The sequence below is a fragment of the Macaca fascicularis genome, chromosome X (assembly GCF_037993035.2).
Source record: "Macaca fascicularis isolate 582-1 chromosome X, T2T-MFA8v1.1".
NCBI lineage: Eukaryota > Metazoa > Chordata > Mammalia > Primates > Cercopithecidae > Macaca > Macaca fascicularis.
The window spans coordinates 19,556,887-19,568,983 of NC_088395.1; the positions used below are offsets into that span (position 1 = coordinate 19,556,887).

Sequence of the window (12,097 nt, forward strand, 5' to 3'; positions counted from 1 at the left end):
TTGATAGACTAGATTACCCTAAACAAAGATCTAAGAAAGTTTAGAGACTTTCATAACCAACTACCATACGTAAAAATACATCAGAATAAGAGAGAGAAAAGCAAGTTCAAAAGACTTTCACCTGTCATTCAAAAATAAAAATGCCTCCTTATAGTAAAAGGGGATTCAATAAGCATTTATTAAACACCTACCATGTGTCAAGCAGTCTTGGCACACTCCCTTATAAATATAATGCCAATGTTTCTTCTATCACATTCATCCATTGGTACACAAAATTCAACTCAATAACTACTTCAAAGACTTTCTGGAAGTAGAAATGTGAAGAATGCAAATACCAAATAAACATGTGCACATACAGAAGTAGGAGTGTATGTGTGTGTGTCAGAAACAAAGAGATATATGTGCATTCACTGTATACATGGTTCATATTCAGATACAGATTTTGTCATTCTTAGAAAAACCTTACCCTAATGTGTGGTAGCATTTAAATTAAGAGGATTTGCATACAATGTCACTATGATCTCTAAAAATTACCAGTATAGCACAAACATTAGAAATTTAACTTACTCCCATATCTGTGTATTAATTAAGCAATCTCTGTGAAAAATGAACTGTAATTTGTGAAGAGTATTAGTGGGTTGGCCTAACAAAGACCTAGATTAAGTACATTTTATCTCATACCAGAGTAAAAAGCTAGATGTCTTTTGTGTATGAACCACATTTTGTCTTTTATGGTTTCATACAAAAGTAATATGCATGTACTATAATTATAAAAAGATGTTATCACCGGGGGAAACTGGGTGAAGGGTACAAGGATCTCTCTGTACAGTTTTGTATTTATTGTTGTAACTTTCTGTTAATCTATATTTCAAAACAAAAAGGTTTTTGTTTTTGTTTTTGTTTTAAGTAAAGCACATCAAAATTACTAACACCATTATCTGGGAATGGAGAATAAGCAGATCCCTTTTAAAACCAAAGGCTCTACTTACAGAAATCCCACCAGTACATATAATTTCTGTATGTGATCTGATCCAATTACAGAAATCTTAACATAGTCACACACTGAAGCAAATTCAGGGTGTAAGTGGCCACTGGATATATATATTTTTTAAATAGTCTGTCTCTGTAGCCCAGGCTGGAATACAGTCGTGTGATCATGGCTCACTGCAACCTCTGCCTCCCGGGTTCAAGCACTTCTCATGCCTCAGCCTCCTGAGTAGCTGGGATTACAGGTATGTGCCAGCATGCCTGGCTAATTTTTGTTTTTTTGTTTTTGTTTTTAGTAGAGACAGGGTTTCACCGTGATGGCCAAGCTGGTCTCAAACTCCTGGGCTCAAGCTATCCACCTGTCTTGGCCTCCCAAAGTGCTGGGATTATAGGCATGAACCACCATGCCTGGCCTGCTACTGGAAATTCTGTCAGAACACTGAGAGATACTATTTCTCTCTTTCAGGGAATTACTTCAAGTTAGCAAGCTATTCATTATCCTCACATCTGCTCCTCTATGAAGCCCCACATCCCCATGGGACTGGCCTCTTTGTGCCCCATTCTTCTTCAGATGCTTACTTTGCAGAGCACCTGGACACTATGCTGAACTTGGGTTTGCATGTCCGCTTTCTGCAGTGTGAGCTTACTGAAAGCAGGGACCCTGTCTGATTTGTCTCTGTATATCATCAGTGCCTTGGACAGTGTTTTAGTAACAACACGGTGTCAATAAAGATTGAATGAATGAAGAATAGAAGGAAGGAAGGAGAGAAAGAAGCATGGATAGATCGATGGATATGGACCAACGGATGGAGAGATGGGCCCTCTTTTCCTTAACTGCTTATACAGGAAGATTACAAAAGCCATGTACCCTTTACCAGAAGCAGCCATCCTTGTTAGGAGACCATGCTTCTCCGGGGATTCAAAATCCCCTCAACAATGGCAACTAAACATGGCTGCTGAAACTATTGGGCTCTCCTGGTCTTGAAATGGAAGGCTTTTAATTGAGTAACTGTGTGTGGGGAACAGTCTCTAGAAGAGAAAATGCCCCTTCTGAATAGGTGATGACAAAATGCTAAATGGGAAGACCATTCCACCCAACCTCCTAATCTTCTGTACCAGGAATTCCAGCACCATATACCTTTAACTGATGGGTCAGCCAAGGTGAGCTGTCCATATTACTGACTTGGAATGAGAGAAGTCAATTTGTTTCAATAGTTCTAAAGATACAAGAGGCATTACTCCCCTGATCTTCCAGCTCTGAGAGCATAGCTAAGATGGCAGGACACCAAGATGTCAAGACTTTTCCTAAGAGGTTGTCTAATACTTCCCCAGATCTCCTCCTCTGCATCAGTAGAGGAACTCCGAAGTAATTTCCAAATGCAGTCACAATGCTTCAGCCAACACACTATCAATCAGTATGCAAGCAGCCTCCAAGCAACTGATACTAACTGGTTATGTCTCAACAGTTATCTTGACTAACAATGAGAGCAACCATTTAGTATGGGTCTGCTATGGAGCAAGGTGGTTTATGCACATTATTGCTATTGGAACTTGTAATGAATTTATTCATGGAAATAATGTTATAATGACCCAATTTGGTCCTCCCTCCAAAAAATCCCATTTAATCCACAATGTCCCTAACATAGAGTACTGTTATTATGGGACCTAATTACCAGGTACAATAGTTATTCCAGAGTACAAAAGAAGACACCAGGGCAGCTAGAATTCTTTTTTTTTTTTTTTTTTTTTTTTTGAGACGGAGTCTCGCTCTGTCACCCAGGCTGGAGTGCAGTGGCCGGATCTCAGCTCACTGCAAGCTCCACCTCCCGGGTTCACGCCATTCTCCTGCCTCAGCCTCCCGAGTAGCTGGGACTACAGGCGCCTGCCACCTCGCCCGGCTAAGTTTTTGTATTTTTAGTAGAGACGGGGTTTCACTGTGTTAGCCAGGATGGTCTCGATCTCCTGACCTCGTGATCCGCCTGTCTCGGCCTCCCAAAGTGCTGGGATTACAGGCTTGAGCCACCGCGCCCGGCCGAGGTGTAGAATTCTAATATGGATTTTGAAAGCAATAGTACCTTCCACTAATGTGGGATCAAGGACACCTTCTCCCCTCCCAGTAGTACTCATCAGCTGGGCCATGTTAATAGAGAATCCTCCTGCCCTGAGCTAGAGAAGGCAACAGGAGCTCCAAGACACCTTGTTTGCCCCTCAACCCCTTCCAAACCTTCCTACCATAGACTCCAGGATGGAATGGGGTTCAGGGGTAGGAGGGTCCCGGGCTTTGGCAGTGGAGGGAAGGAGCACTGCTGAAGCCACTGGGTAACCAGCAAGTACTGCTATTTCTGGGTATGTCAGGCTACATCATCCAGAGCTGCTGCTGAGACACCAAGTGAAGGAAGTCGCCTGAGCACTTCTCTGGAAATGGCGTTACCTCCAAATCAGACATTTATGTAATCATACTACTGGTTAAATAAAAGAGACACAAACTAACACGAGAACACCACTCAAGTCAGGTTTTTCCAAATGAAAAAGGAAGACATTTAAGAATGATTTGGGCAGGACTAAGCTGCCCTCCTCTTGTCAGAAAGGAAATTCTGCAACCCCAGGTAGTGCTGCACAGTTGAGCCTCCTACAACATTCATGCCCATGACCTTGGCTCAAGACGGCACAAGAGATACACAGACGCCCACAGTTGGGTTAGTGACTGGGAGAACAAAGTTTCCCGGTCCTGACCTTTTGCTCCGTGAGCTGGAAAGGGCAGCAGAGAAGCTGGAGGGAGACCTTCAGGCCCTGGAGAAAGAAAGACCTGAAGTTCGTTGTCACCATCGCAGAAGGACACACATGCTCACCACCCAAGGTGGGACCTGGACTCTCAGTTGTCTTGACCTACTTTTAAGGGGATTGGCATGCACTCATCTTGTCATAGCACTTTACTTCTCACCATCACTGATTTTTTTTTTTTTTTTTTGCAATTTCTCCAAGTCCCTCAAGGGATGCTGAGAAATACTGACAATCTCATTTGGTTCATTTTTTAAATAATTATGAACTTACAGTAAGCAACACTCTAGAAGTGTATGGAGGCACAGCAACATGGGCCACCCATGAGACAGTATTACCAAGGCATGAAGGCTGGCAGTTACCTATCCAGAGACATACAGAATGTGTGGCTATAGGTCACACCTTTATAGTGATCAGCTTCCTAAACCACAGTGGGTTAAGGTAGTATAACCAAAAAAATACTCGTGAGCGTTTACCACAGCCTCTCGGCATAGGATACAGAACAGAAGGGAGGCTGGAGCACAGCCTGCCAGTCCCCCCCTCCCCCGCTCCTGCTTGGTAGGGTGGACTTCCTTACTTGACTTTGATAGCTGCTCATCCTGGGAAATGCCAAGCTCATCCGACTCCCCTGACAGCTCCTTGATGAAGTTGGAAGGAAACATTCCAGTCTTCCCATTGAGAACACCTTCCCACCATCCTTCCTCTACCTGCAGAGATACAAACAAAAGAGCAGAGATGCAAGGGTCAGGTTAGACATGGTGGTTTCCAATTTTGCTCCCGTCTGTATGGTATAGCATGTAGAGCCCACGCAGGGAGACTAGATGGCTTTAAAGTTAACAGGGAACAAGAAAACAGACCACATAGAGCCTTGAGATTCAGGCTAAAGAAGGGGGTGTTTACCTGGGGTCCATAAATGCAAACAGACAAAATTAATACTTCATTTTCATTGGCCTCTAACTGAAATTTGGCATCTGCTTTGGTTATGAATGTAGGGTAGGTAACACATCAATATTAGAAGGACCTGTGACTCATCACCAAACAAACCACAGATATTTTCATATCACATCATAGATGCTATGGGTATCTCAAAATATCTTTTGTGCTCATTGCTGCTTTGAAATGGTGATAGTTATTACACCTACTGGGAGACCTTTGCTATTTAGTCTATTAATAAGGATACCTATAGATTACTATATCAAAATTTGGTTTTAAAATAATTTGACAACTATTTCAATATAAATTGTTCCCTTTATAATCCTATGTGTTTTATTTTATGCATTTAAAACCATTATCTAAAAACTGAGAATGGCTTCCCCAGACTACCAAACTAACTAAACAGCTTTAAAAATATAGTTAAAAATTTACCTGTAGGCTAAGAACTCAATCAGAAAGTATAAGAGCTTCCTGTACATTTCTGAAGGGTTCTAGCTTACCCTAAGATGAACCGAAAGCAGGTAGGGAGGTAGGAAGGGTAGCGAGACTATGATATCTGAGTAAGGAGTGAAAGCTGAATCGGGGGAGCAGTGAGAATGGATGAGGCAGATTTGGATTAGAGGCCCTTTGAGGTCTGAGCTGGCCTTGAGTGATCAACTAGCAGGGATGGGTGACAGAAGGGTAAAAAAATTGTCCCTGCATTTTGTAATAGAGCCACTAGAAGAATAGCAGAAGTCACAATAGCAAACTGGCTTCTTAGAGGAAAATAAGGGCAGTTTGAAAACAAGCAAGTATTAAGTTATAAGCAGTATGGTGGGGTACAATACAACCTTTGGAATTGTTTTACCATGTACACGTACAGACAGTCTCCAATTTACAATAGGTCGACTTAGGATTTTTGACTTTATGATGGTGCAAAAGTGATATGCATTCAGCAGGAACCATACTTCAAATTTTGAATTTTGATCTTTTCCTAGACTAGCAATAGGTAGTACAATACTTCTATAATGCTGGGCAGCAGCAGCAAACCTCAGCTCCCAGTAAGCCATGTGATCATGAGGGTAAACAACCGACACTCTTCAGTATGCTGTGTTGCCAAATGATTTTGCCCAACTATAGGCTAATGGAAGTGTTGTGAACACATTTAAGGTAGGCTAGGCTAAGCTACGCTGTTTGGTAGGTCAGGTGTATTAAATACATTTTCAACTTATGATATTTTCAACTTATGATGGTTTATTGGGACATAATCCCATTGTAAGTTGAGGAACGTCTGTATTACCAATCCAAATTAATAAATACAACTTAAAAGTTAAAATAATTTAAACAAAAAAGAAAAAGAAACTTTGAGTCAAAAGTCCAGCTCAAATTTTGTCTGTCCTGAAACTTAGCAGTTGTGTGACTTTATTCAAATTTGTCCTACCAAAATGAACCCCGTTTTATTCCCATCTGCATGATGGGAATAATTAACACACTTCACAGTTGTCATCTTTAGGACAGCATCTCAATCTGCGTTAGAGGTATATATGCATTACTAATCTTCACTAGGGGCTGCAGGACATAGAACTGTATAGGACATGTCCTTAGTTTTCCTCAAGAGGTGAATACTCTACCAAGATAGAAAGGTGTGACTAAACATTAGCAATGCAAGGTAAATAGATGAGAAAAGACCATGACTTAGCACACATCAAACTTGTTACACAAAGTTGAGCTCACTGAGATCTGTGGTGCTAAAGGAAGGCTTTGAGAAAAAAGAAATCAAAATTAAGGTAGGCTTTTAGAAGAAGAAATGGCAGCCATACTTAGGGGACAGGTGTGTATGAGAAAGGGGGCTGCTGATGGAGCCTCTGGAATGGAGATAACCTGAACGATATGTTTAGAGCATTTATAAGGAAACTTGTGTGATACAGACTCGCAGAGTGGCAATTACATTTGCACGATCACAAAATCTTCGGGAGAGAATCCAGATGACGGCATCCATGCACAACTGTCCCAACGACTATTTGATACCAAATCGTGGCATTTCACAGCATTTCCACTGAAATCATTCCATGTTTCTATGCCAATTCAAATGACACATATTATTTTTTCAAGGAGCTTTTTATAGGCTTAGATGGTTAGGAAGATTCACCATGAGTCTCAGTATCAATCATCACAGGATTTGTTGAGCAGAGTCCTTTGTGCTGGTACTGAATAAGAAACCAGAAAATGACCCTCTCTCTCCCAGGAGTCACAGGGCAGGAGGGGAAAATCAAGGGCACAAACCACAAATGAGCAGTCCCTGGCATAATCCCCAACAGCACGGGGTAGCTGGGCCAATTCCAACCCACTTAGTTCGAAGATGTCTGGAACATTCCTATTCCTAGTAATAAGTGGCTCCTGCCCAAGATCCCTGAGGGAAGCCATCCTGATGTGTAGGAAAAGCAGGCTGTCTGCTGGGAAAAGAGATGTATCTTCACCTCACCACACCCCCAGATGCCTGTATCACTGTCAAAAGCACAGTCTGAGAGGAGTGGCCTATGGGAAAATGGCAGAGGTCTATCATTAGCCACACAGTAAGTGGAGGGGCAGACAATAAAACCACTGCTCATCGCCTGGGCACACACTTCCCATCACAGGCGCACCATGGGCAAGATGCTCATTTCTCTGTGAGCTGGAGCCCTTCATGAGGATGGTGTGGGTGGCCCCAGTACCAGTGAGAGTCGTTCAGTACTATTTCCTTCTATAACCAGGCCAGCTATTTTGGTCTCGAGACTGAGGTTGGAGACAGGAGAAAAATGATACCTCACACTATCCCTCTTCAGAGATATTCTAGTTCAACTTCCTGCATAAAGATGAGGACATGGACACTGCCATGTGATTTCATTCATTCATTCATTCATTCATTCATTCACTCATTCTAAGAGTAAAGCACAGTGCCTCACACATTGAATGAATGAATGAACGAATGAATGGCAGGGACATTATTGGGAAAAATCCTCCATGGGACCTATAGAGCTCTGATTTCCCCCACAGAAAAAGGTTTCCTTCCTGTGAGGAGCAAAAGGAACTGAGAGATCCTAACTATATTCGCCACTGTTCTTAACTAGATACTGCCACACCTAGGTCTGTGTGGTCCTCCCAATTCCACCAATTCTACCAATATTTAGTGAGCACCTATCTTGCACTGCCCCAGTACCTGGAGACAGATTCATTGCTGAACAAAACAGATAAAGACTCCATCCTTGAGAAGTTTCCAACAAGAGAGAGGAAGTTACAGAGCCTGAACACCCCATGCCCCTTCTTAGAAATCAAGCTTACTTATGTTTGCATTTCTATAGTTAAGAAAAGAAAGAAATGCATCTCTTTGTAAGAAAGTAGGGATCATGAATACCACACCAAGGGCTTATAACTTCCACCCCAAAGAAAGGACAATAATAAAAGGGGGCAGATGCCCATCTTCTCCCTTCCCCACTCATAAACAGTCCTCTGCAGGCCTTGGCTCTAGGCTGAGAACAAATCCCACCTGTGTCCCTCTATGACCAACCCAGCCAGCTCTGGAGCCCTCTGATTAGTTTTGCCTCTTCTAGAACTTCATATAAATGCACTAAGATACAATTTCACTGTGCCCCAAGAGTGAATCTCACCTTTGGCCCAGAGCTGGAAGCAGAGCAGCTTACACCTGGTAGTGTTTGAGAACGACAGAATAAAACCACTTCAACAGTTTCTATCTGAGGGCCTTGAAATTTTCATGTCTTTACAATCAACAGCATCTAAGTGGGTTCAGAGTCCAAGGAAGTAGTTTTTAAATCTTAGCCCTGTCAGAGATTGGGCAAACACCTGGGTGAACTTCAATACTCCCATCCCCACCCCTTCTTGCACCCCATTTGTAAGGCATTAAAGAAGTCTGTGACTGAAAAGATAGCATGCTACCTGTGAGTACTTGGCTATTCAGACCAGTTCCTATTTATCACCCCTGAAGTTTTACCTGTCAACTGGACTAAGAAGGGGAACAGAGGCTTTACCAGGTCTACAGTCTACCGAAGGGCACAAGTAGCAAGACAGAAAAAAATTCATCTAAGGACGACTATAGCTTTTTTTAATCCAATGAATACTTTGATACCCAAACCCCAGTTAGAAGCACACTGGAGGGGTGGGTTTGAGGGAAGCCTGGGGTTAGGGGGATGCACACAGGCAAATGAAGTCAGCTTCATTGTTTCAAGAGCTGTTTTACCATTCTTCCCATAAAAGAAAAGTGACACATCAAAGTTTAAGGAAAGGCCCACACCTTAATGTTGCTAAAATTTTCCTCAAATTTTTTTCAGAAGTAACTGAATGAAAATTGTAATACTGTTCTTTCTCTTAGTTGTGAAAGGCAGGGAAAGGTGTTTTGAGAATTTTTAAAACACTAGAAAAATGTTAAGATAGCTTTTAAAGCTTTTTTAAAATTGAAGTATAATTTACATAAATGCACAGAACTTAACAATACAAGCTGATTAGTTTTGATAAATGCCCATTGTAGCCAACGCCTCTATTAACATACAGAGCATTTTCATCACTCCAGAAAGTTCCCTGTGCCCCTTCCTAGTCAATCCACCTCCAAGCAATCATTAATCTGATTTCTATCACCTTTGATTCATTTTATTTCTTCTAGAACTTCATATAAATGTGCTGAGACATAATTTTAACTTTTTAAATATTATTGAAAATACAAACTGTTTCTGGTAAATATGTTTTTCTATCAGAAGAATTGGTGAAAAAAAGCATATCTTTAAGGGGGGCATTTCCTGAAGGCATAAACACCTACATTATTTTCAATTTCAGAGGATGTGAGAAAGCTGGCTATGTCAAATATAAACAACCATTATCTAGGTCCTAAATGGCTGGACCAATGTTTTCCCCCAGTTCCTGTGTAGTTCATTGTATGATTACCTCTTTCTGGCTGGGCCAGAACATTCCATTCACATAGAGAAGTTGATTTTCATTCCCTCCCCTCACTTTTCTGAGAACAAGGCTATTCTACATGAGAGGGGGCCCTCAAAGAGAAATCTGTAGAGTAACTGGAAGGGAAGTCATTTAAGAAAACATATACAATTTCTATTTAAGACTTAGGCCAACTGCCCAACAAGACAGAGCAACATCCATGATTTTTCATCAGAGTGGAAAGGGTTTCTGGTAGAGCTTTTGGAAACTTCCTTCAGCAGTGCTTGATAATCTTGTCCTTCAAAAACAGCCACAGGTCCCCAAATTCCTAAGTGAGTCCAATGCTAAGGTCTTTCTATCATTCCAATTAAAAAATATGAATAAATGGTAACACAAGCCAGCAAGATAACCTTTCTGATGAATCAAGATCCTCAAGTTTTCTCCCATCACTATTTCCAGGTGAGAAAATGGTTATGGGGATATATTCACCTGGGAAATCCCTAGATTAGGAATCTTTAAACAGGTGCTCCTTTGAAAGTTCAGTGTGGCCAGCGCTATAACTTTGATCTCAACCCCATTTCATTGCATCCACCAGCACCTGCTTTCTATAACCTATACCTGTCCCAAAGGTTCACAGGTCCTCCCCTACTGCAGAGCAAGGCTCTACTAACACCATGTCCTCCTTCCTCCAGCACCTAACAAAAATACCACTCACCATTTGCATATTCAGTTGAAATCTCATCTATTCTACAAAGCATCTTCTTCACCTTCTGTGACTACTCCTATTTTTATATTCTTCTCTCATTCATCAATGCCATCATTTGCCACTTCGGTAACATCTTGGGTGGACAGTTACCTTAACTGTGTATATCTTGCCCTCCCTCACTAGACTTAACATGTTTCAAGAGACAGGTTCTATTCAATCAATCTCTGAATCTCAGTAAACACAGTTTCTCTCAGAGTGTAAGCACTGAAATATTTGATAAATCCCACAGCTATGCAAATCTATTATAAATACCTTTAAACTTGCAAATATGTTACTTTTATATGATTGTGGCCTGTTTTTTTTTTTTTTTATTATACTTTGAGTTCTAGGGTACATGTGCATAACGTGCAGGTTTGTTAGATACGTATACTTGTGCCATGTTGGTGTGCTGCAACCATCAACTCGTCAGCACCCATCAACTCGTCATTTACATCAGGTATAACTCCCAATGCAATCCCTCCCCACTCCCCCCTCCCCATGATAGGCCCCGGTGTGTGAGGTTCCCCTTCCCGAGTCCAAGTGATCTCATTGTTCAGTTCCCACCTATGAGTGAGAACATGCGGTGTTTGGTTTTCTGTTCTTGCGATAGTTTGCTAAGAATGATGGTTTCCAGCTGCATCCATGTCCCTACAAAGGACACAAACTCATCCTTTTTTATGGCTGCATAGTATTCCATGGTGTATATGTGCCACATTTTCTTAATCCAGTCTGTCACTGATGGACATTTGGGTTGATTCCAAGTCTTTGCTATTGTGAATAGTGCTGCAATAAACATACGTGTGCATGTGTCTTTATAGCAGCATGATTTATAATCCTTTGGGTATATACCCAGTAATGGGATGGCTGGGTCATATGACCTGTTTTGTATGCTGATGATTCAAATCTAATCAACTTTCTCTTCTAAACACGGCTTCCTTCTCCTTAATATGAATGTTTTACCATCTCTGCACATTAGGAAATCAGAGGTGTTCATGTAAACATGTAAAAGTTATTTGGAGAAGTAATTGTAGAACAGCCCAAGCTCTATGGATTATCAAATTCCAATAAGCAGATATTTTATATTTATTTATTTTTATTTTTTTGCAAAGAGATACAAACCCTTCTAAAGCAAGGCGATATCTTAACAGGTAAGAACTTCGGTATGCTTCGATCACCTATTAACTGATCAGCGTTTGAATAAACTTGACTTCCCATGGGCAAAAAATGACATGAGGATGGACTGCCTATCCACACCCACAAAAGTTGTCTGACTGATTTAAAGTTCTGATGAAGTTCAAGGGCCTATTTAACTCTAGCTAAGTGTACCAAATCTTCTATGGGCACAAGAAGGAAGATGCAGAAGTACTTCGAAAATGGAAGTTATCATCTTTGCAAGCCACAAAACCAGGTTAGGCTTTAAGCCAGCCTGACTGGGGGCCACTGGGAAAAGTAACCATAAAGAACACATAAAAACAAGAATCTTTGAACATCCCTTGAGCCATGACTGAGAGACTGGCTAAGACCAAGCTAATCCAACACAAGAGGAAAAGTGGCTCCTTTCCCAGGCTCTAGATAACATAGAAAAACAAAGTGGCTTCGGCCAGGTGCAGTGGTTCACACCTGTAATACCAGCACTTTGGGAGGCCGAGGCGGGTGGATCACAAGGTCAGGAGATCAAGACCATCCTGGCTAATATGGTGAAACCCCGTCTCTATTAAAAAAGATACAAAAAAAAAAATCAGCCAGGTGTGGCGG

General features: G+C 41.4%; 1 protein-coding gene across 24 annotated transcripts in view; it reads right to left on the reverse strand.

Annotated features, from left to right (window-relative positions):
- Positions 1-12,097, reverse strand: part of SH3KBP1 (SH3 domain containing kinase binding protein 1) — a 361,548-nt gene that overhangs the window by 163,799 nt on the left and 185,652 nt on the right. For 17 of the 24 annotated variants that reach the window (XM_074028997.1, XM_074028992.1, XM_074028995.1 and 14 more), the window contains one exon: positions 4,343-4,472. In XM_074028997.1, coding sequence (XP_073885098.1) covers positions 4,343-4,472 — 130 coding nt within the window. Of the gene's footprint in view, positions 1-3,720; positions 3,778-4,342; positions 4,473-12,097 lie in introns of all 24 variants that reach the window. The other 7 variants (XM_074028991.1, XM_015443382.4, XM_015443383.4 and 4 more) reach the window with 1 other exon arrangement.